The sequence below is a fragment of the Myotis daubentonii genome, chromosome 10 (genome assembly GCF_963259705.1).
Source record: "Myotis daubentonii chromosome 10, mMyoDau2.1, whole genome shotgun sequence".
In the NCBI taxonomy this organism is placed as follows: Eukaryota; Metazoa; Chordata; class Mammalia; order Chiroptera; family Vespertilionidae; genus Myotis; species Myotis daubentonii.
The window spans coordinates 44,196,991-44,221,663 of NC_081849.1; the positions used below are offsets into that span (position 1 = coordinate 44,196,991).

Consider the following 24,673-nt stretch of genomic DNA (forward strand, 5'->3'; position numbering starts at 1 on the left):
TTGCGGGGCGAGGAGGCGGGGCTTGAGGGTCGGGACGTGCGGCGTGAGGAGGCGGGGCGCGCGTCTGGGCGCCGCGGCTTCGTGACGCGTTTTCAAATCTTCAACCGCCGCAGCCCTTGGTGTGTGCCTGTGACCGTCTTCCTCTGAGCCTGGAGCCTGGCCCTGGCCCGGAAGTCCGGCTAGCGGGCCTGGTGTCTCCCCAGCGCGGGTGTGTGAGTCTGCGGAAGGGGAGGCGACCGGCGGGTCCCCGGGCCTCGGGGAACCGTGTTCTCTCGGCCTCCCGGCGCGACGCCCTCTCCGGACCCAGCATGTAGGTGCCGGGCGGCTGCCATGAACCCCGGAGCCATGAGGATCCACAGCAAAGGCTATGTCCAGGGTAGGAAGCCCCCCCTCCGCCTGCGTCCCTTTAATGGTTTCCTCCCTCCGCTTCCACCATGGATGCTTTGTGGCGTCCTCCCTTCGGGTCCCTGCTGCTTTCCTGGCGTGTGCGTCCTTCTCTGTGGCCTAAAAGGAAAGTTTCCTCGGTTCAGGGTTTTGCCTCAAAAAGGGAACGGATCTCGGCGCAGCCCTGGCGCCCTCCACGCCCCTAACCGCGGCCCCCAAATGCCGGGGTGCCCGTGTTTAAAACCCGAGAACAGTGCGCGCACCCGGGGCCTCGCCGGGGCGCGACGGGGGCTGCGGCGCGACCCTCGGTGGAGAAGCGGGCGTTCCTGGCTTTCCGCTTCCTGATGGAAGGGAGTGGGAGGGGGATCTTGTCCCATTCTTCTGTGTTCTTCCCTCACGAAGCTGTAAGTATGTGTACTTTCAACCCACCATCGCTGTTTTCATACAGATAAACAAACTTCCGTTTTCAGTCTTTCTTACTCTGTATATATTATACTCGCTAGTGACCTCCAACTTACGAACAGATTGTGTTCTGAAAGTTAATTTGAAAGCGGCTTGGAAATAGATGAATGGTGACTCGGGGCCTCATGTAGTTCTCCACGGAGAGGTGACTCTCCATGAGCTAAACCTCGCGCGGTGCGGGATCTCTGAGGACCAGGTCCTTCGTGGAACCAGGGTTCTTGCATTGCTACGTGTTTAACTTTTTTTTTTTTTTTAATAAAAAAAGTGTGTTTTTATTGACTTTAGATAGGGAGGAGCGGAGACAGCCGAAAGGGGAGGGGGTGAGAGATGGGAACATGGATCCTGCCCCATGCAGGGCCCCCACCCTGTTTGAAGCCCACAGGCGCCGCTGGGACTCCCCGGGCGACCCCTGGGCGCGCTCAGCCCGGAGCCCATAGCCGCACTGGAGCCCATAGCCACACTGGAGCCCATAGCCGCACTGGAGCCCCATATCCGCACTGGAGCCCCGTATCCGCACTGGAGCCCCATATCCGCACTGGAGCACCATAGCTGCACCGCACTGGAGCCCATATCCGCACTGGAGCCCCATATCCGCACTGGAGCCCATATCCGCACTGGAGCACCATATCCACACTGGAGCACCATAGCTGCACCGCACTGGAGCCCATAGCTGCACTGGAGCCCCATATCCGCACTGGAGCACCATATCCGCACTGGAGCACCATAGCTGCACCGCACTGGAGCACCATAGCTGCACTGGAGCACCATAGCTGCACCGCACTGGAGCCCCCTAGCCGCACTGGAGCCCAGAGCCCCACGAGCACCAGAGCTGTGCTGCACTGGAGCCCCCTAGCCGCACTGGAGCACCATAGCTGCACCGCACTGGAGCCCCCTAGCCGCACTGCACTGGAGTCCCATAGCTGCACTGATGGAGCCAAACATTTAGCATTTAAGTACCTGTTTTGAGTGTTCAGCAGAAAGGCAATGCTCAAGAAATAATTTGTTGAGTAAATACCCCATGAAGTTTGCATTTTAGGAGGAGGAAAATCTTTCAATAAGGTTTTATGTACTGGTTCCCTACCTTCATACATAAAACATAAACGCGTGAATATTTATTTCCTTCAGACTCAGATATGGGTTGTAAAGAATCCTTGCTTTGCAATACAGGTTCGGTTAAACTGTACTGGGTACTTTCCCATCATCTTAAGTGGGACCACAAAGAAATAGGGCTTGAATGGGTGGGATAAAGATTTTCCCCTCTGTGATATGATTAGTGTGTACAAAACTGTCTTTAAAACATGGTAATTCTTTTTGTCTGCAGAAAACATCTAATTCTAAATGTTTAAATAATAGGTGGAATCCAACTCAAAAATGAAAAGAACAGACCATCTTTGAAATCTCTGAAAACTCTTAACAAACCAGAAAAATCCAAATGTAAACCACTTTGGGGAAAGATATTTTACATCGACTTACCATCTGTCACCATTTCTGAAAAACTGCAAAAGGACATTAAGGATCTAGGAGGGGTAAGTCAGAATTATACACTGGAAAAAAGGAAAAATTTGTAACTAGTACTTTTTAATATATAATCGTTTAAAATGTCATTTTGGAGAACATCATTAGTACCAAGTGCAAACTTTTTATATCATTAATGGAAAACTATCTGTTTGTAGCCTAGTAAAACTTTCAGTTTTCTATGATTATTAGTTTAAATAATTAGTGTAAAGTTCACAAAGTGCGAAGTGAGGTGAAACTCCCTTGTCCTGGTGGAACTGCTAATTGTCTTTCCATTGTATTGCTGGATGTCTTCCCAGTACCAGGAACTCCTTGCTTATGATTACTGGAGAGCTACAGAAATTTGCCTGGATTAGCAAACAAAGAATGTTATTTACAGAACCAGGAAAACCTAAGAAGTAAAATTCCTCTTGAGTGATGAGTCTCAGCACAATGAATGTCATTAAGGGAACAGAATTTTGGATTAAGAACTTGGAAAACCTGCTTCTTTTCTGTGCTATACATTGAGTAAATGATTAGGAAATTAGAAAATTTGGGTAAAATTCTAAGATTTTCTTGGGCTTAATGTTAATATTAGGTAAATTTTAGCGAGTAAGTCTAAAATTTTATTAATTTATTTCCTAATTCTTCCTGTTTAAAAGATCTCTGCTGCACTTAGAATTTGTTAAGGTTAACATCTTGAACAGATCCTGTCTTTCCAGGAGTAGATATTTGCAGAAGCACAAGTAACAAGTTTACTGGAATTATTTATTATTGTGATGTTTTACTTACCTATCCTTGAAAAGCTATTTTATTTTTTTGCTATTCATTTTCTTAAAACATCGAACACATTTTGTCATAGTATCCTTTATCATAATAACCATATGATTATATTCCTAAAAGTCATGTTTTATATAGGCCTGCTACCAAGTTGACCGGACCACCTATCAAGAGTGTCTTAATTTTTTAAGGACCTTAGACATTGAGTAAAGACCCCTTTATTTTAGAAATTATATATTTAAGGATCAGGAGAAGGTAAATGACTGGCCTAGCGTTGAATTAACCTCTGATTCCAATGCTACTGCACAATTCTGTTTTCTCTAGCAATTAATGGTTACAAAAAAACTATCTTACACAGTTTTGCAGGTTTCTCATATGTGATGAATTACCATTAGCCCCTCTGATCTAAATCTGTGACTTTAGATTTGTGTTTTTAGCAATGGAACACTTCAGATGAAATCATATTCAGATGTCCAAAGTGTAAAGCCAGTAAAAAGGGAACTGCTCTAGCTAAAACAGCAGTATAGTAGCTAGTGCTGGGACTGCTGCCCTGTCCCCCTTTTTCTCTCCTCTCACCCCTCCCCATCAGTTCCTAAGGCACTTGGAAGAAATTTTGAATTAATTTATGCATTCGATAATATAGACTTATTAACTTGATTCCTTAATTCCTTTTCAGGAAAAAAAAATGTTTTTATCAAATTCTGATCTCTCCATAGACTATCTTTCCAATAATTTAGTGATGTCCTTATTTCTGTCCCTAGCACATTACTACTTCTACCACTGAAAAAAGACTGTTAAGATCTCTAGTGAATTATTAAGGAACTTTGACCTCTAGACACTAATTTAAGAGTTTTAGGATTCAACTTTAAGTACCAGTTAGTTGAATTAGATATTACTTAAAATTCTTTGCTTATTTAATGTTTTAGGATTACTTAGGCCTTTTTTTTTAATAATTAATCTTGCTTCAGATTAGTACCATCTTTGTCCTTTAATTGTCCACTTTATGCATTTGTTTTCTCTAGTTTTAATGAAAACCTCTAAATACCCCATTTTTCTGGAGAGTGCACTTCTGACAAATTCAACCATAAAGAGCACAGCAATGAAGTCTGACATAATGGGGAAATATCTTTAATTGTGGCAAAGAAAGTAACTGTTACAAAACCATCTAAAAAGGATATGGAACCAGCCACATTTAAGTCTATGTCTAAACATTGTGGACTAAAATAGGGCAGTTGGAGAAGAAGAAAGATATAAGGGCAGATACCTGGCCATATCATGAACTTGAAGACAGTTACTTGTTTGATGTTTATTGTGACATTGAGTCATAAGAAAATAGCAATTGCTAATAAATTGAAGACCATGATAAAACTAAGTCAGCAGTACAGGGCATAGTATATTAAGTGTTTTGTTACAGTCTAAAATGAATCTTATGCCCATCTTCCCTCAGCTAGGTAGAGATGGTATGGGTGCAATTATTTTAATACAACATAGAAGGTCAAGAAGAGGGGAAGATTGCAGCCGACTGAATCTTGCAAGCCATTTTACAGACACAGTTTGAACTCTGCTTTGAAAAAATGATTATGATTTGGATGTGGAAATTCATTCAGAAATTATTCCACCAGTGTCTCCCATATGCCAGCACTATTTTAGATGCTGGGGATGCAAAAATAAGTTAAGAGGTAGTCTAGTTCTATAGGAATTTTTATTCTATGGGAATATCAGTCACCTAAATAAATAATTAACAGCATAGTATTACGAATACTTTAACAGAAACTATGTAGAAATTGCCATTAGAATATAGAGATGGAAATGATTGGTTCTGCCTTTAGAAATTACACGAGAGAGAAAGTTTGAACTGAGTTTTGAAAGCCTGGTAATATACCAGAATGAACAAACTTCATTAGAGGAAAGAATACATTCAAACAAATTTCAGTGTGGTTTGTTTGAGCAGCAGCTAATATTATACCACTAGAGGCCCGGTACACAAAATTTATGCACAGGGGTGGGGGGGGGGCGAGGGGTCCCTCAGCCTGGCCTGCACCCTCTCACAATCCAGGACTGCTGGCTCCTAACCGCTTGCCTGCCTGATTGCCCCCAACCACTTTGCCTGAGCGTCCCTAAGTGTTTGCCTGCCTGCCTGATCACCCCTAACCGCCTCTGCCTCAGCCCCTGCCGCAGCAGCTTTGTCCAGAATGACATCCGGAAGCTTATTTGGCTGTCTGGTCTAATTAGCATATTATGCTTTTATTATTATAGACTAGAGGCCTGGTGCACAAAAATTTGTGCACTCGGGGGGGAGGGGGGCTCTAGCCCGGCCTGCGCCCTCTCGCAGTCTGGGACCCCTCGGGAGATAATGACCTGCTGGCTTAGGCCTGCTCCCGGGTGGCAGAGGGCAGGCCCAATCCCTAGGTGCAGCCCCTGGTTGGGCTCAGAGCAGGGCTGATTGGGGAGTTGGGGTGCCGCACCCTGTCATGCACAGAGCAGGGTGGATTGGGAGGTTGTGATGCCACCCTCAGTCACGCTCAGGGTAGGGCCGATGGGGAGGTTATGGCTCTACCCCATCACACACAGAGCAGGGCCCGTGGGGGGGGGGGGGTATTGGGGCACTACACTCTGTCACACACAGAGCAGGGCCGATCAGGGGGTTGGGGGGCCACACCCTGTCACACAGCCGCAGGGCGATCGGGGTTTGGGCGCTGCCCCCTGTCACGCTGATCCCAGTGCCGGGAGGCCTCGCGGCTCCGCTGATCCTGGTGCTGGGAGGCATATTACCCTTTTACTATATAGGGTAGAGGCCTGGTGCATGGGTGGGGGCCGGCTGGTTTGCCCTGAAGGGTGTCCTGGATCAGGGTGGGGGTCCCCACTGGGGTGCCTGGCCAGCCTGGGTGAGGGGATGATGGCTGTTTGCAGGCTGGGGGTGACTGAAGCTCCCAACTGCTCCTTTTTTTCTTTTTTTTTATTCTGGGCCAGCTTTAGCTTTGAGGCTTGGCTCCAGCTCTTAGGCCTCCGCTGCTGAAAGTAGGTTTCTGGCCTTTGCTTACAATGTTGCGATCCTGCTGGCTGAAGCCCGGCCGGTTTCTGGGGTTTTGTTTAGCTTCTATGTTTGTTACATAGTTGCTTGCAGCTCAGAGGCCTGCAGCGGCAGGCGGGGAACGTTGGAGTCCTCTGTCACTGAAGCAAGCAAGCCTCATGTTAGTTTCAAGCTGCCTGGCTGCCGGCTGCCATCTTGGCTGGCAGTTAATTTGCATATTGCCCTGATTAGCCAATGGGAAGGGTAGCGGTTGTACGCCAATTACCATGTTTCTCTTTTATTAGATAGGATTACTTGAATTTGGGATTTAGATAAGGAAAATGGCAAGAAACTTATTTAGGGGCCAAATTATAAATGATACTTTATTCGCTACTAAAGAGTTGTAACTCAAGCTATAGGAAATGGAAAACCAAGAGAAAGGGTAGTATTAGCATAAGGGAAGACATGTAGACCATTGTAATAGAGAGACCAGAAATCAATCATCATATATAGGTTGCCAAGATCATTCAGTAGGGAAAGGGCAATCTTTTCAACAACTGATGCTAGGAAAACTAGATATCCACATGCAAAAGAATGAAGTTATACCATTACTGTGTATCATATGCTAAAATTAATTAAAAATAGATCAAAATACATTCTTCTAAAACTCTTAGAAGAATGTATAAGGAAAAATCTTGATGGCATTGGGTTTGGTGTTGGTTCCTAGGATATGACACTGAAAGCACAGGCAAACAAAAAAAGCAGATACATTGGACTTTATAAAAATGAAAAGGTTTTTTCATCAAAGAGCACTATGAAGGTGAAAAGACAACCCACAGAATGAGAGAAAAAAAATTTGCAAATCACATATCTAGTAAGAGACTAGTATCCAGAATATATAAAGATTACAAATCAACAACCTGATTTTAAAATGAGCAAAGAATTTGGATAATTCGACTTTTCTCCAAAGATCTTCAAATAGTGAATAAACACATGAAAAGATACTCAACATCACTAATCATTAGGGAAATACAAATCAAAACCACATGTGATACCATCTCACATCCATTAGGATGGTCACTATAAAAAAATAAATGTTAATAAGGATGTGGGGAAACTGGATTCCTGTGCACTGTTGGTGGGATTGTAAATTAATGCAACTGCTATGCTAAATAGCATGAAGGCTCCTCAATTAAAAATAAAATTACTATATGATCAAGCAATTCTATTTCTGTGTATATTTCTAAAAGGATTAAAAGCAGGGTCTTGAAGACCCTGTTCCTAGCAGCATTATTCACAATAGCCAAAAGGAGGAAACAACTCAAATATCAGCAGATAAATGGATAAACAAAATGTGGTATTTACATACAATGGAATATCATTCAACCTTGAAAAGGAATGAAATTCCTACCCATGCTACAATGTGGATGAACCTTGGAAACATTGTGCTAAGCGAAATAAGCCAAACAAAAGGACAAATACAGAAGTCCACTTAATATGAGGTATATAGAATAGTCAAATCCATAGAAACAAAGTAGAATAGCGATTAAAAAGGGCTAAGGAGAATGGGAAGTTTGGTTTAATGTATACAGTATCAGGTGGAATGATGAAAAAGTTCTGCAAATGGGTCGTGGTGATGATTGCACAACATGATGAATGTACTTAGTACTACCGTATCATACACCTGAAAATGGTTAAATTTTTATGTCATTTTTATCACAATTTTTAGAAGCATGTAGGAGATTGAGCTTCTCTTGAAAAATTGGAAACTCTAGCAGTGTGAGGGCCATGTATTAATGAAAATGAAAATATTCCTTTATATTTCTGCTGGCCCTTGTAGGCATTTGAGTTTATAATCCCTGGAATTAATAAAAGTGAATACTTACTTTATGTACTGGTTAATGAAAACCCACAGAATGAGAGACATTCTGTGGGGGAAGGAAGTAGTGATTTGCATTTAACCAAGGGGACTGCTGGCCTTAGCCGGACATTCTGCTTAATGCTTACATGAAATTAATTCATCTAATATATACTTTGCTTCATTTTTTAAATTTTCCTATTTATATTGTGAGATCCTGTAGAATTTAGGTATAGCTGTTTAAAATATTTTAGAAGTCTTTAGTATTTGTTTTCACTTATTTCAATTTTCCTGCCTTTGGATGGGAATGATTGTCAATAATACTGACCTTGGTACATGTGTTTTTAAATTCAGACATTTAAGTAATGATTTTCAAGCATTTTAGTAGGGAAATTCTCTTTAAACAAACTATTTTACACTCTTAAGGGTAAGGGTGTAGAAAGCTGGCTTAGCATATAAAAGCCTGATTTATATGACTCACTTAAAAATACTTTGTTTTCCTTTAGCGAGTTGAAGAATTTCTCAGCAAAGATATCAGTTATCTTATTTCAAATAAAAAGGAAGCTAAATTTGCCCAAACCTTTGGACAGATTTCTCCTGTACCAAGTCCAGAATCTGCATATACTGCAGAAACCACTTCACCTCATCCCAGCCATGATGGAAGTTCATTTAAGTCTCCAGATTCAGTAAGTCTCTTAAATGTGCTTTGAGTCGCTCGTAAAAACTACAGCCTGAGGATTTTATGATTTTTAAGAGCAGGCTGGCCTCAGAGTTTGCTTAGGTAGAACAATGTCTACATTATGTGTAGCTTTCCAGTCATTAATAGGGCTGCTGTTTGACAGGTGATTTTTTTTTTCCCCAGTAGTGCTTGTATAGTTATACTCTGCTTCCTAAAATAGACCCTTGCATTTAGATATGATGGTATGACTTTATTTTTTAGAGTAATTTATAACTTAGAAGTAACAGTGGGTCATTGTTTAAAGAAGAAATGGAAATATTTTGTTTGTTTTAGAGCAGGGCTTAGCAAACTATGGCCACTGGCCAAATCCAGCCCATCACCTGTTTTTTATAGCTTTCAAGCCAAAGCATGGTTTTACATTTTCAAATAGGGAGAAAATCAAAATATTTTGTGACAAGTGGAATTGAAATGAAATTTAAATTTTGTTGTTTACAAAGTTTTATTGGAACATAGCCATAATACCCATGTGTTTACTTATTGACTGATTGTTTACTGCTTTCCTGCAACCAGTTAATATGTAAATGAATAAAGTCAGAACTGGATAGCTGGGAAAGACTACAAAGCCAGGAGAGCCTAAAATGTGTAGAAGTTTGCCAACCCCTATTCTAGATTTGTTGACATCATACTCCTTTGTCAATGAGTTGGAAGATACAGTGAAGAATAAATTAAACTGATTTAATTTGATGTGGAAAAGGGAAGAGATTAAAAACTAAAATGTTCATCTCATTTTTAGATTGAAATGTAATTATCATTTTAAAATCTCAACTTATCGACTGTAGCCACTTGCGAAGAAAGAAAAATTGGGGCAGGGAATAGAAGAAATGAGTTACATAAGAAATATCACTTGATAAAAAAAGACAAATACATAGAAAAAAGTCAAAGACAGAGGAGAACAAGGAAGCCTAATATATCTTTTTAGTTCATGCTTTTTGGCGGAATGAGATTATACACCAGTGACTAGTTCCAAATTAATTGTAACTCAGCATTTCAACTGCTTTTCAGGTGCTTTGTTTAAAAAGTGAAATACCATATAAAACAATATATACAGTTACATCTTTAGTTTAATGGAAAACTAAAATGTAAACTTACTGAATTTTAGACGGTCTCAGAGGAACCTAGCTATTTTATTTTTCATGTTAAATAGAATTTACTGAAGAACTGACCTTGGGTCTCGACAACATTCAATTCAGTTTAGCCTTTTCCCTTTTTCAATGAGGCACAAACTTTTTATTTTTGATTGTTCTCTGGTCTTTTTATAGGTGTGTTTGAGCAGAGGAAAATTATTAGCTGAAAAAGCTATCAAGGATCATGTAAGTATAAGTAGTAACTTTAAAAACAGTGTATATTCTGTTATTAAAAACTCAAGTAGAAAATAGAGATAGATGTTCTTGAAATCTTTCCTTGTTTTCATGGGAAAAGCCTAAATATCAGCATGTATCTTGTTTTACAAAGAACAGAATCCACTTTCATGAAGAAACATCTCCATCTTGTGGTCTTTTAAAGTATTACTAAAGATTTCTGAAGCTCCTGGTATTTTTAAATGGAATAATTTCTTGAAACTAATAACTGTAAGGCTATATTGTGTAGTAATTGTCAAGAATATGGGAATATATTAAGCAGGTTTGAAAAAACTGGTGTTATCATTGCTGTTGTAACTATAGAGTGTTCAGCGACATTGTTTCAAATAATTTTTAAATTCAGCTCATTTAAAATAGAAATTTCTTAGAAAAACTATCAGACTGTTTTGTTTTGTTTTTGTTTGTTTGTTTTTACAGGATTTTATTCCTTCAAATAGTATATTGTCAAATGCCTTATCGTGGGGAGTAAAAATTATTCATATTGATGGTAAGGATTTTATCCTTCTTTTATTTCTTATATATTTCTTTCCCTTGGTTCCAAACTTTACATAGTGAAAATTCTGATTGCAAAAAATACCTGTTAACTCCAAAGGTAAAATGCTAATCTTAAACCCTTCTTTCTTCTAATAAAGACATAAGATACTACATTGAACAAAAGAAAAAGGAATTGTGTTTACTCAAGAAATCAAGCACAGCTATAAGAGATTTGGTATGTTATTTTCCTTTCTTTTTAAGTTAATTAAAGAAAGTGATCAAGTTTGGTTTTTGTTTATGTATCTGGATTTTTTTTGCCAAGTAGAATATATTATTGCCAGAATATCCTAAGGTAAACTTGGATACTGTATTCATAGTTCTGTTATAGGGTCTATCTGTCAGACCATTCTTTTGTGGTCTGCTTCTCTTCACTCAATCCTTAAATGAATATGATCTAAAAGGAAAATAAATTTTATAGAAGGATGTATGTAAAGACATAAGTCATAAGTAGGATGGCATGTTTTTGCAAATTTTCTGTATTGTAATACATATTGACTCTTAGAGCAAGAGAATGACAAGAAATGAAGCTGGAAAAATTAGCGGGTTCACATAAAAGTATAGAGGAGTTTGTACACTATATAAAGGAGTTAGATTTTTTCTTGAAGGGTTTGGAAATTTATTGCGAAATTATTAACAGAGGAACTGATTGGATAGGCATTTTGGAAAGATCTGATTGCCAGTAAAGAATATTTGCTGGCAAGACTAGCAGTTGGACATTGGCCTTTGAACTCTTTGAACACAATTTTCATTAAGAAATATTTTACATCATGAATACCCATATATGCATGCTATATACAATGATTCATAAAGTCTTTGTGACTTCACATTTTTAATAAATTTTAATTTATATAAAATATAAACAGTTCAGAAAGGAACAAATAATTTACTTAGTATTTAAATAAAATTGCTAATATTTTATTTGTTTGGTTGTCTCATTTACAAGTAAAAAAAAAAATTCCAAATGACTATTCCCAGATTTTTGCAAAATGATGGGTGGATATTCCTTTATTGAAATATGCTAAATATGCTACTGCACTTTGCAAATTATTTGGATTGAACATAAAAGTAGATGGAAATTTAAACTCAAAAGGACATTTACGGATTCTGAATACACACACATATTGAGTATTCTGGGATGATATGTCTGTAATCAGGGAAAAGGTTAAAAGCCTGCTTAAAAGTAGTAATAGAAGAAGAGCGGAAGATTTAAAAGATACTTATTAACAGGTTTCAGTGCCTTAAATCCAATATAAACCAAATGCTAGGTGTTGATTACACATGTAACCTCCATTGTTCATTTAGTATTCAACAAATACTCAGTGTCTATTGTGTGTCAGGCACTAGGAAAAAAAGTTAAAAGCTGGTTTTTTTTTAATTCTCATCCAAGGATATGTTTTTACTGATTTTAGAGAAAGAGGAAGGGAGAGATGGGCAGTCAATCGGTTTCCTTCCCATATGCTCTCAGACCACTGTTTTACATGGGTGTGAAAAAGTATCTTACTTTTCTCTCCAAACAAAAATGATAAAAATACCAAATATCTCTATAATCCAGGATGTGTGATTAATTGGTCAACTTGATTCCACTTCTGGCAGGTTTTTTTGTTTGTTTTTTGAATGAGAAAAAAAAATGTTTCTGGAATAATTTTGGTTTGCCAAGTACTAAAACGTAAAACTTTTCAATGAAGGTGCATTTATGGGCCTTAAATGGACAGCTGTAAATCTTAGACATACCACAAATTTTAACACATTAATTATGTTCTCACAAATACTCCCGTTAATTTTTAAAGTTGGATAAATGTATTTGCGCCACTAAATTTATTTAAAGTGCTTTGAAATACCCCCCCCCCCCCTCAGTTAACCAGAAACATGTTTTGGGTGTTTTTTTGGAGGATTTTTTGCATATATTTGCCTGAGAAATATTGGTCATCTTTTTCTTTCAATGTCTTTGATTTCAATGTCAAGATAATGCTGTGCTTATAAAGTGCGAGAATGTATTTCTCTTCTATTTTCTAGACAAGTTTTTGTAGAATCAGTTTTACTTTTTAAATGTTTGGTAGAATTTCCCAGTAAGATTATTGGGGTGTGAAATTTTCTATGTTGGACATTTTCAAATATGAATTCAATTTCTTTATTAGACAGAGGAGCCTTGGGTTGTTTATTTATTCTTAAGTGTACTTTGGTAGTTTGTGTTTTTCAAAGGTCTTGTACATATTGTTAAAACTGTCAAATTGATGGCAAAAGTGTTTGTAATATTCCTTTATTAAGCCTTTAATGTCTATAGGGTCTGTAATGATGTCTCCTCTTTCTTTCCTAATATCATTATCGTATGCCTTTTTTTCTTTTCTTGGTCAGCCTGGCTAGTTTTATTTTATTTCTCCTTTTTAAAGAACCACCTTTACTGTAAATTCCCTTTAAGCTCTGCTTTAGCTTCATCCCAAACATTTTATATTAGATTTTTAAAAATATATAGACTTTATTTATTTTATCCTCACCCGAGGATATGTTTCCAGATTTTAGAGAGAGGGGAAGGGGAAGGTAGGGGAGAGAGAGGGAGCAAAGCATTGATGTAAGAGAGAAACTGCCTCTCATACATGTCCCGACTGAGACCAAACCCAAAACCTAGGTGTATGCCCCAACTGGGAATCAAACCTGTGACCCTTTGGTGTATAGGATGATACTCCAACTAACTGAAGCCACATTAACCAGAGCTAGACTTTATTTTTTAGAGCTTCTTTAGGTTCACAGTAAAATTGAGTAGAAGATACAGATATTCCCTTATACCCCTTGTTTTCAGTATACGCACAACATCTACTACTATCAATAATCTACAACAGAGTAGTACTAATTGATGAACCTATATTAAGTCATCATCACTCAGAGTCCATAGTTTACGTTAGGGTTCACTTTTGCCTTTCGGTTTAGACAAATGTATAGTGACATGTCTACCATACAGTACCCTAAAATATAATTTCAATGCCCTAAAAATCCTCCATGCTCCATCTATTCACCCCTCTCTTCCCACTTAGTTCTGGCAACTACTGATCTTTGTACTGTTTCCATAATTTCACCTTTTACAGAATGTCATACAGTTGGAATCACAGTATATATATAGCCTTTTAGATTGGCTTCTTCACTTTGTGTTAGGCATTTAAAAGTTCCTGTCTTCATGACTTGGTAGCTCATTTGTTTTTATAGTTGAAAATTCGATTGTCTGGATATGCCATGGTTTATCCATTCACCTTCCAAAAGACATCTTGGTTGCTTCCAGGTTTGCCAGTTATGGATATAGATTAAGGATATAAATATCCATGTGAAGGTTTTTGTATTTTCAGCTCATTTGAATAAATACTAAGGTGCATGGTTGCTGGATCATATGGTAAGAGTGTGTTTAGTATTATAAGAAACTGTCAAACTGTCTTCCAAAATGGCTATCCCATTTTGCATTCCCACCAGTAATGAATGAGAGTTTCTGTTGCTGACATGTCCTGTTTTCATCTTTGTTTAATTAAAAATATTTTAAATTTTACCTTAATGACTTATTCTTTGTCCTGAGCATTGTTAAGTGTGTACACATCTAATATTTTCATGTCTTCTTGGTGAATGGATCTTTTTATTATTATACAGGGTGTTCAAAAGTAGGCTTATGATTGTTTGTATGGAAAAGTAATACAATAATTAATAAATAATCCTATCTGATAAAGAGGTAATATGCAAATTGACCATCACTCCAACACACAAGATGGCCGGCAGGGGAGGGCAGTTGTGTGCAATCAGGCCAGCAGGGGAGGGCAGTTGGGAGGTATCAGGCCTGCAGGGGAGGGTAGTTGGGGGCAATCGGACCAGCAGGGGAGCAGTTAGGCTTTGATCAGGCTGCCAGGGGAGTGATTAGGGGATTATCAGGCTGGCAGGCAAGCGAGCGGTTGGGAGCCAGCAGTCCTGGGTTGTGAGAGGGATGTCCGACTGCCCGTTTAGGCCCTATTCCGGTAGGATTGGGCCTAAACGGCAGTCGGACATCCTTCGAGGGGTTCCAGATTAGAGAGGGTTGAGGGACACACACACCCATGCACGAATTTTGTGCACCGGGCCTCCAGTATAAGAATAAACTGTTATCAAATAGTTTTTTAATGCGTATTAGACATTGTAAATGTTGTATAGGCTCCAGATCTATGATAATACTTTAAAGAAGGTTAATTTTTGTTGCTGCTGCAGGCAGTCATCAAGTTTGGTTCAGACTATCAGTTCTGTCTCAAATTAGATGGCAGGTCTAATCTCGGTTTTTGTTTTCAAAGACTTGTATGGAGCTTTCTGTTTGTTCTGCGTATGCATCACTTATAGATTAGCCCAAGACTTGCGCAGTGTAGTTTGAATCTTATAGTTCCAATTTTCAAAGCTCTTGCTTTGTATCTTTCCTTAGAATATATAGCTTAGAGTTAACCCCGGTTTTTATGTGGATTTATACAGGGAATTAGGGATCCCCTTCTCCAGCTTGCTATTATCTGTGGTTTCCCCTTCACTCTCCAGTATGAAGTAACCCTTTTTATAGTTTCTCTAGTCAGAAAGTCATGGTTTCTCAATTTCATTTGCTTGTGGTACTTTTACAATTGCAATTTCATAACTGGGGCCCACCCAAAGGGCATAAAGGTGGGAGAAATCAGAGAGAACATAATACAGTGATTCTCTTTGTAATCTTTGGATTGCAGGAGCCTCTTTCCAGGTTCTTTCTCCCCTAGAAAGATGGGGTTTGCGTAGGAGAGGTAGTCACTGGCTTCACTCGTCCCACAAACTCCGTGACTATAGGTTGGTTCGTCCTTAAGGCAAAATTGCAAGAGAAAGATGGGGGGGATGGGAAACTTACCCCCTAAAGGTAGCCTCTCTCTAAGTTTTTACTTCCTTCAACAATATTCTTGCTTCTGTTTACTTTTCATTCTGCAGGTAGTTGCTTATTGTATTTTGTTCAGTTTTCGGTTATAATCAATGGGATTGGATGTATTCCAGCTTGACTGGAATTGATAGACTATAATGAATTTTTTTTCTTTTATATTGTTCTTTTCCTATATGGTTTTAAAAAAATAATTTAAGGGTAATTGCGATTTTCACTATACTATCAAACCCAGTATTTTCACTATCAACTTTTTTTTTTTTTTAGGGGAAAAGAGTAGGTGTTGGCATACAGAAAACAAGAAGTAAGTATTTTGATATACTTAAATGTGTTTGGTTTGCTATAGAAAACAGAACATAATTTTCTTAAAAATCATGTAAATAACTTCAGATGACTTACTCAGTAGTTCCTAGTCTTTTTAGGAACCTGTACCCATGTAGCAATCTGTTTAAAAATATATTGTTTTAATTATTAGTTTACTAAGAAAATAATATTGGATTGAGTTAACAGAATTTTTAATGAAATAATAATATACATGCTTTAATTACACATTAAAGTCAAGCTCTAAAACTGATTCTGATTACTGTAATTTTAAAGTGATGAACATAAATGATGCTTTGAGATATCTGTAGTAATTAATATGATAGGAAAATACCTGTTTTGATTTGTATCAAAATTACCAGCACTGTTAATACTTATATGAATAATTTGAGGAAATGTCAAATTTCAGTTAGAAGTTAGTAAAAATAAACGTTGAATTTGTTTTTTTTCCTGTTGAACCTCTTGAGCCTCCTGAATTCTACTCGTAGGTCTATGGTGGGGGGCGGGGGGGGGTCCATTTAGTTTCAGAATCTCAGAATATAGACGGAGCTTCTGTTATTTTGAAATGGATTGACATTGTAAAATAACTCACCTGAGATTTAAAACTAATTGAGATGAAATGGATAATGGGTACATAGTTGGTGATTTTTGTGTGTGTGTTGTGTGTTTTGTTTTGTTTTTTAGCCAGAGTAGTTTTTTGTTTGTTTGTTTTAAATCATGGATTTGTAATATCTAATACCATGTTTTAATATGTTTTCAAGCAGGTAGACTCAAAAAGCCTTTTCTAAAGGTGGAAGATATGAGCCAGTAAGTATCTAAGTTCAATCTGCCGGGTCGCCTCCCGTCCCTGAGGGCTCCCAGACTGTAAGAAGGGGCAGGCCGGGCTGAGGGGCTCCCCCCCCCCCCCCTCCAGTGCATGAATTTTCATGCACCGGGTCTCTAGTTTCAAATAACCATTATCTGGGTAAATACAGTACCATATGATTTATAACAACTACTTAATAATTGCTTCTACATTTGTTAAAAAGAAATTATTAGTTGCTATTTGGAAATACAAATCTGAGTCTAACTTTTTTATTTTAGAGAGAGCGTGTGAGAGAAACATGTATTTGTTGTTCCACTTAGGAATTTATTGGTTGATTTCTTATATGTGATCAGACCCATAACCTTGGTGTATCAGGACGATGCTCTAACCAGCTGAACTTACCTGGCCATGGCTGAGTCTTAACATTTTATGTGGTAGTTTTTCTAAACTCACTCTCATATATTATAGGATAATATTAATGAAAATTAAGGTGTGAGAGAATTAAGTTGGCATGGAGGAATCATATTTCTTTACCTTGACTTTCCAGTTACTCAGACATGTGTGGTTAATTACTCATTTAGATGTGTAATTAATTCTCTTGGGTACTCACTGAGGTGATTAATGTGTGTTGAATGCTTCTGTTTATGAAATGTATTATGGGGGGCGGGGCGGCAATTCAAAATTAGGCCTGGAGAAGACATCAATAAATGATATTCCATGTTCATGAATGTGAATACTTCATATTGTTAAGATGTCAGTGGTACCCAAAGTGATCTACAGATCCAGTGCATTCCCTGTCAGAATCCCAATGACTTTTTTAACAGAAAGGGAAAAATCTATCCTAAAATTCATATGGAATCTCACAGGACCCTGAACACCCAAAGCAGTCTTGAAAAGAACAAAGTTGGAGATCTGTACTTCCTGATTTCAAAACTTAGTACAAAACTACAGTCATGAAAATAGTTTGGTGCTGAAAAAAAGGCAGATATATAGACCAGTGGGATACAATAAAGAGTGTAGAAATAAATCTTCACATGTTGACAAGGATGTCAAGATCATTTAGTGGGGAAAGGACATTTGTTTGTTTTCAAAACTCAAAATGGCTTAAAAACCCAAAACTGTAAAACTCCTGTAAAAAAACACTAGGGGAAAGCTTTATGACATTGGATTTGGCAGTGATTTCTTGCATATAAGACCAAAAACACAAGCAATGAAAGATGAAAAAAAATAAAATTGCACTACATCAAAATTATAAATTTCTGTGCACCAAAGGCTACAACAAAGTGAAAAAGGGAACCCATGGAATGGGAGAAGATATTTGCAAATCATTTGTTTAATAAGGCATTGATATAAAGAAGTCAAGCCCTAGGTGGTTTGGCTCAGTGGATTTAGTGTAGGCCTGAGGACTGAAGGTTCAATTCCGTTCAAGGGCACCTGTCTCCATTGCAGGCTCGATTTCCCTGGGATGTGTGCAGGAGGCAACCAATGGATGTGTCTCTCTCACATCGTTTCTCTCTGCTCTCCTCCTCCCTCCCTCTCTCTAAAAATCAATGGAAAAATATCCTCAGGTGAGGATTAAAATAAAAAAGTCAACAACAGATAATCAAATGACCTAAAAATGGACAAAGGATTTGACATTTCCCCAAAGACATACAAGTTACCAATAGGCATATGAAAAGATGTTCAGCATTGCTGTTCATCAGAGGAATGCAAGTCATTACACTACAGTATACCTCATATCTTTTAGGATAGCCATTATAAACAAACAAGACAGAAGATAAGTGTTGAGCATTGTTGGCAGGATTGGAAAATTTTGCATCCACTATGGAAAAACCAGTATGGAAGTTCTTCAAAAGAATTAGAAATACCATATCCAGCAATTCCACTTCTGGGTATATATCCAAAATAATAGAAAGCAGGGTCTTGAAGAGATATATGCACATACATATATGTTCATAGCATTATTCACTATAGCCAAAATGAATGGATAATGTGTATGCAGACAATGGAATATTATTCAACCTTAAAAAGGAATGAAACTCTGACACATGCTACAACGTGGAAGAACTGTGAGGACATTATGCAAAGTGAAATAAGAAAAAAAAACACTGCATGATTCCATCTAATGAGGTACCTAGAGTCATTAAATTCATACTGACAGGAAGTAGAATAGTAGTTGTCTGGCTGGTGGGGAAAAGAATGGGGAGTTACTGTTTCATGGGTATAAAATCCGTTTTGCAAGATGCAAAGGGTCTGGAGATGGATAGTGTTCATGTTTACAAAACATTGTGAATGTACTTAATGCAATGGAACTATACACTTAAAAATGGTTAAGGTAGTAAATTTTGTTACGTGTATTTTACCACAATTAAGCTTGTTTTTAATGTGTTAAAAAAAATGGGTCTAGAATTGGGAAGGGAAGTCTAACTGATTTCTGTTGTTTATTTCAGATTCCAGATGAATTACATGATTTTAAAATATAAAACATCAAATGTGTTTTCTTTAACCATAAAAATGTTCATGTATTTTTCTTTTTATTCTTTTAGACTTTATAGACCATTTTATCTTCAACTGACCAATATGCCTTATATAAATTACTCTATTCAGAAGCCTTCCAGTCCATTTGATATAGATAAGCCATCTAACATCGAAAAGCAAACTCAGGTTAAACTAAGGTTGGTTTAACCTTTAAGTAACTTTTTATCCACTTAAACAAACATGAAAATAATTAATGCCGTGTGTGTGTGTGTGTGTGTGTGTGTGTGTGTGTGTGTGTTCATTCGCTCTTATGGTCCCCCCACCCCATATATTTTAAGTGTGTCACATTTAGAAACTAGATAGATGGGGGGAAGAGGGATTGAAATTGCAAATAATTAAAATGTGTTGTTTTTCTTAAGTGATCTGAAATATGCTCAAGAATCATCATTATGTTCTTAGTTTGCTTCTCAATTGTTTAACAAGAAAAACGTTACAAGTATTTGTTGATAGAAAACTCTGTGCAGATTACGGCAGATTCTGTTTGATTTGTATTATTCCTTATGTTCAGCAGTTAATCCTTTTATCATATATTTCTATCAGAATCCAAATGGATGGCGATAAATGTGATGGAATCCCAACTCAACTCCAATTGAAAGAGAAGAAAAAAAAAGGATATTGTGAATGTTGCTTGCAAAAATATGAAGATCTCGAAACTGTATGCATGATTTTATGTTTGGGGTTTGATATTTTTAAAGCTATGAATAGATATCTGATTGTGGTTATAACATTAAATTATTAAGTAGTATATATTTCTTTTTGATAGAATTATCTGAAATTTGAAGAACCCAAAGTGGGGAAATATATATTGAAAAATCATTTTTACTCATTTATTCAACAAATATTTATTGTGCATCTGTTATGTAAGAATCACTACTCTGAGCAAGTATTGAACAAAGACCAATTCCCTGCCCTTATAAGGATTACATTTTTTGGAGGGGAAGGGGAGATAGGTAACTAGAATAAAAGAATAAAGAATATATAGAGAGAATATTTAGGTCAGTACTGTGAGAAAATATAAAGCAGGAATGGTGATTTTGCTATTTACATAGATTAGATAAGGAATACCTGACTGATAAGGTAATATTTGAGTTAGAGGCCTGAGAGAAGTGAGGGAACAGTAAGACCTGTAGATATTGAAATAAACAATGCAAAAGTGCTAAATTAAACTGATTGTTGGGACCAAAGAACAGATGATGGAGACCTAGACTAAGTAGAAGTCAGGAGTCATGGTCAGATTGTGGATGTAATTCAAAAGTGAGGCCAAGGGGATTTGTCAGTGGATTGGATGTTGGGAGTAAGAGAGATGAGTCATGGGTGACTATAATATCGCAGGCTTAAGCAATTAATAAATGGGCAGGTGATTTACTAATGGGAGGATGAGAATAAAATGAAGACAATTCTTTGAAGTAGCAGAAAGAAATGGAATAGTTGGAAGGATATGTGGGATAAAGAGAAAGTTAAAGATGGGAACTATTACAACTTGTAATTCAGAAAACACATATATAATTACATATTGTTTTTGTGATTAATCACTATGGCTTTAATTATGTTCAATTTGTAACAATGAAAATACATCCTGCATATCAGATATTTACATTACGATTCATAACAGTAGCAAAACTGCAGCTATGAAGTAGCAACGAAAATAATTTTATGGTTGGGGGTCACCACAACAAGAGGAACTGCATTAAAGGGTCCTGGCATTAGGAAGGTTGAGAACCACTGAGATAGAGGTTCTTCTATGATCATCTTGGTATAGGCTTTTGGATATAACTCCCTGATTAGCAATCAAACAAATAGAATTAGCTTGGTGATTCCACCTATTCAAAAGGAACTTTGTTTCCTGTGAGTTTTATTCCAATACACTGAATTAATTTATGTTTGTTCTTGACCACTCTTAAAATTAATAGTTACTTCTCTCTATTCTCCATTATAAGCACTGGATAATGGAATCATCTGCGTATTCTCAAATGTGTTCCTTTTTAAAGATTATTTTTATACCTGACAGCATTCATTGTATTTCATTTGTGTGTTTAATCTACCTTATAGCTTCTTGTTTTGGATTCTTGTGTATTAATTATAACATTTTATTCACTGGATATTTTATAAGCCCTATCTTATTTAATGGTAATTGTATAAGGCTAAAATAAAGTAGTAAAGGGAAAAGTATTTTCAAAGTATTAGAGCACTGTAAAAGTTATTTTTTTTCTCTCCATCTTTATCTTCGGATTTCTGATATAGTTCATTTGTTTTCAGTTACATTGAAACCACAAATTAGTATTTGACTTTTTTTATTGAAAAATGGAAGACTGAAAAGCAAAGTAAGGTTGACCCTTGAACAAACGGGTTTGAACTGCATGGGTCCACTGAAATATGGATTATTTTATTTATTTTTTTTAAAGAAATACCTGTACTGTTTTTGATCCGAAATTGGGAGTTTGTGGATGCTGAGGGTTGACTGTATGCATTGATCTATGCTGTTTTACATAGTTAGGAAACTTGAGCATCTCGGATTTTGGTATCTGGGGTGGGGGAGATGCAGAGAGACAACTGGTGTAGTTATACATGGATTTTTGACTGTGAGGGAGTCGGCACCCCTTAACCTCTGTGTTCAAGGGTCAACTGTAGTTTTGGTGGTTTCTCAAAAGTTAACGTTTACTTCTGTCATCCTACGAAGTTCTAGTAAAAGGTATTACTTTGGAGTAGTTATTAGAAACCCAATTTTAGGGACATGTAAATGTTAGAAAACCTGAATAAAAAAAGGTATCTGTTGATTTAAAAATATAATTTTATAATTTATATGCTTTTTTGTTTTGTTTTAGCATCTCTTAACTGAGCAACACAGAAATTTTGCACAGAGTAATCACTATCAAGTTGTTGATAACATTGTATCTAAGTTAGTTTTTGAATTTGTGGAACATGAAAGGGACATGCCTAAAAAGAAAAGGTAATTTATCCATCTAAGTTTTAAATTTTAAACTATTTTCTTAAACTAAAAATAAATCCAAAGTTTCCTATTCTTAGATGGAATATATATTTTGAGAATGTCAATATGGTTAAGGATTGATTACTTCTTTCCTCTCTCCTCTTTACTTCCAAAAGTGTTTATTTTAGATTACTTTTAAGGTCCTCATTTTAACATTATAGTCTAGAGGAGGGTTTTTTAAAAATAGTAAATATTTTAGGCTTTGTGAACCATAAGACTCAGCTTGTACAGATAACAACCTAATTGATTAAGGAATACCCAGTTTAATACAGACAGTCCTCAGGTTACGTCAGACTCAATGTACGTCGTTTCGTGGTTACATCGCCATATCCCATTTATTTATAAAAAAAAAAAAAAGTTCTGTCATTTCGACATATGTTCATATGTGCTTTATGTTTTTTATTATTTATTTACCACAAGTAAAGGTCAGGAATTGTTATCTTTCTTTTAAATTTTTTTTACTGTTTCACTTCATTACTGCTGTGTATGTGCTCCATGTGAGTGACGTAGGTGCTTATATAGGTGGGTTCCGACTTACAGCGAAATCGCGTTACGTTGTGCTGTAGGAACGGATCTCTGATGTAACCCGAGGACTTACTGCATGTGTTTCTGCCTTAGGTTTCCCAATAATTGCTCATTCCACATTGCTAACTAAATTGAAAAGACAAAATTAATGTACATCACAACATAGAAGTTAAGGAATTTTTCAGAATAATGAAAGTGACCCAAATCTCTCTACTATCATCTTGTTTGATTTATATGGTTGAAATAGTTTTAAACACCACATTCAAGATGCTGGAAGGGAAGAGTGTGGATTGGAAGAGGGGTACTCTAGAGTTTTCAGCTATATCTGTAGAAGTTTATTACTTTAAAAACATCTAAATTTGTCTGAATGCTAATATTTCTGTATTTTTGTAATATTGCCTAAGTTAAATAAGTTTCGTAAATAGTTTTAAAAGATTTTTACTAATTTAATGTTTAACTACTAAGAAATATTTTTCTTTGGCAATTCTTTTTCTTTTTTTCTAAAAAGATTAAAATGCAGCATTGGATCCCTTTCTCCTATTACTGCAAATATCCTGAAAAAGTTTGAACCAAAAGAAAAGCTAGAATTGCAACCTATTTCTCAGAAAGACTTCAGGGAAAATAATGTACAAGTGATCAAGCGGAGTTTTCTATATAAAGAAACCCAGCAACCTGAAGAGGAGCTTGTGTTTATTTCAGAGCACATCCCTAGCCCTTCAGATGAATTGAGAGGACTTGTTGAGAAAACAAATCACTATTCCACGTTAAATCCAGCTGAAAATGACATAAAACAAAATTTTACACATCTATTTCCAGGTAAAAATGGACAGGGATGCATTCTTGATATTTCTAAACATAAATTAATTATAAATGAAAACAACTTGGAAGAAATAAGAACAGATCATTGTCTGTGTAGGCTACAGACATCTATACAAGTTTCTAATTTCAATATAGATAATAGTGCATCTCAACCAAAACAAAAATCAGATGTTGTGCTTTTTCCAGCAAAGGATCTGAAGGAAAAGGACCTTCATTTAATATGTCATGATTATGGTCTGTCGGCAGTGAACAGTTCACAGGAGCACCGAACTATTCAGGCAAACACTCCATCCCGAAGTTGTCTTGGGGAACCCAATGAATGTGACATCAAGAATATGGATAGCTTACCTTCTGGTAAAATCTGTCGGAAAGTGAAAATATTATTACGAAGAAATAAAAAAGAAAATCTGGAACCAAATGTGGATTTAGATAAGAAAAGAACTGAATGTCTTATTACACAAGAGGAAAACAGAATTTGTAGTTCACAATCTCTACTAGACTTATTTCAGACTAGTGAAGAGACATCAGAATTTTTCGGTTTCACAAGCTACACCGAAAATGGTGGAATATGTGATGGTTTTGATATTTGGAGGGAGGATGATTCAAATCTGTCATCACTGTTTTCCTCTTTCCCTTCAAATTCTACATTTACTGGCTTTTAGATTTAAAAAAATAAATTTAAAAGGGATAAAAATCATACTGAAATTTTTATAAATATGTATAGAAATTCTTAGGTTGTTTTTTTTTTTTTGCCAACTTTGTTTACAGAACCAAATGTAAATGTTAACAATAAAGGTAATATTTACATTTTTATACAGAATTGAATACTTATTATAGAAAAATTGTAGGGTAAATTTGTGACTCATTTTTATATACTCTGTTCATAATTGTTTCATAAGAATATGAATAAGTGCTTTATGACACTGAAAACTAGTGTCAAGTGAAATCTCGAGAATATAAAAATTTAGCATTATTGCCTGGTTGCAATGGCTCAGTGGTTGAGTGTCTGCCTATGAACCAGGAGGTCACAGTTTGATTCCCTGTCGGGGAACATGCCCAGGTTATGGCTCGATCCCCAGTAGGGGGTGTGCAGGAGGCAGCCAACCAAGTATTCTCTCATCATTGATGTTTTCCTCCCTTCCTCTGAAATCAATAAAAAAAATTTTTTTTTAAATATTTAA

The 24,673-nt window shown here is 36.9% G+C and overlaps 1 protein-coding gene across 4 annotated transcripts; it reads left to right on the forward strand.

Moving 5' to 3' along the window:
• Positions 1–44: 44 nt before the first annotated feature.
• DBF4 (DBF4 zinc finger) lies at positions 45–24,312 on the forward strand. 4 transcript variants are annotated; one of them, XM_059712218.1, is made up of 12 exons: positions 45–376; positions 2,200–2,372; positions 8,495–8,674; positions 9,987–10,037; positions 10,503–10,572; positions 10,718–10,794; positions 15,766–15,802; positions 16,584–16,626; positions 19,171–19,299; positions 19,703–19,817; positions 21,985–22,109; positions 23,182–24,312. In XM_059712218.1, the coding sequence occupies exons 1-12, from the start codon at positions 331–333 to the stop codon at positions 24,152–24,154; spliced, it is 2,019 nt and encodes a 672-aa protein (XP_059568201.1). In that variant the 5' UTR covers positions 45–330; the 3' UTR covers positions 24,155–24,312. The 4 variants fall into 4 exon arrangements, with proteins under 4 accessions (XP_059568201.1, XP_059568202.1, XP_059568200.1 ...); XM_059712217.1 differs by having other exon boundaries at positions 46–376; positions 16,581–16,626; XM_059712219.1 differs by lacking the exon at positions 9,987–10,037 and having other exon boundaries at positions 16,581–16,626.
• Positions 24,313–24,673: the final 361 nt, after the last annotated feature.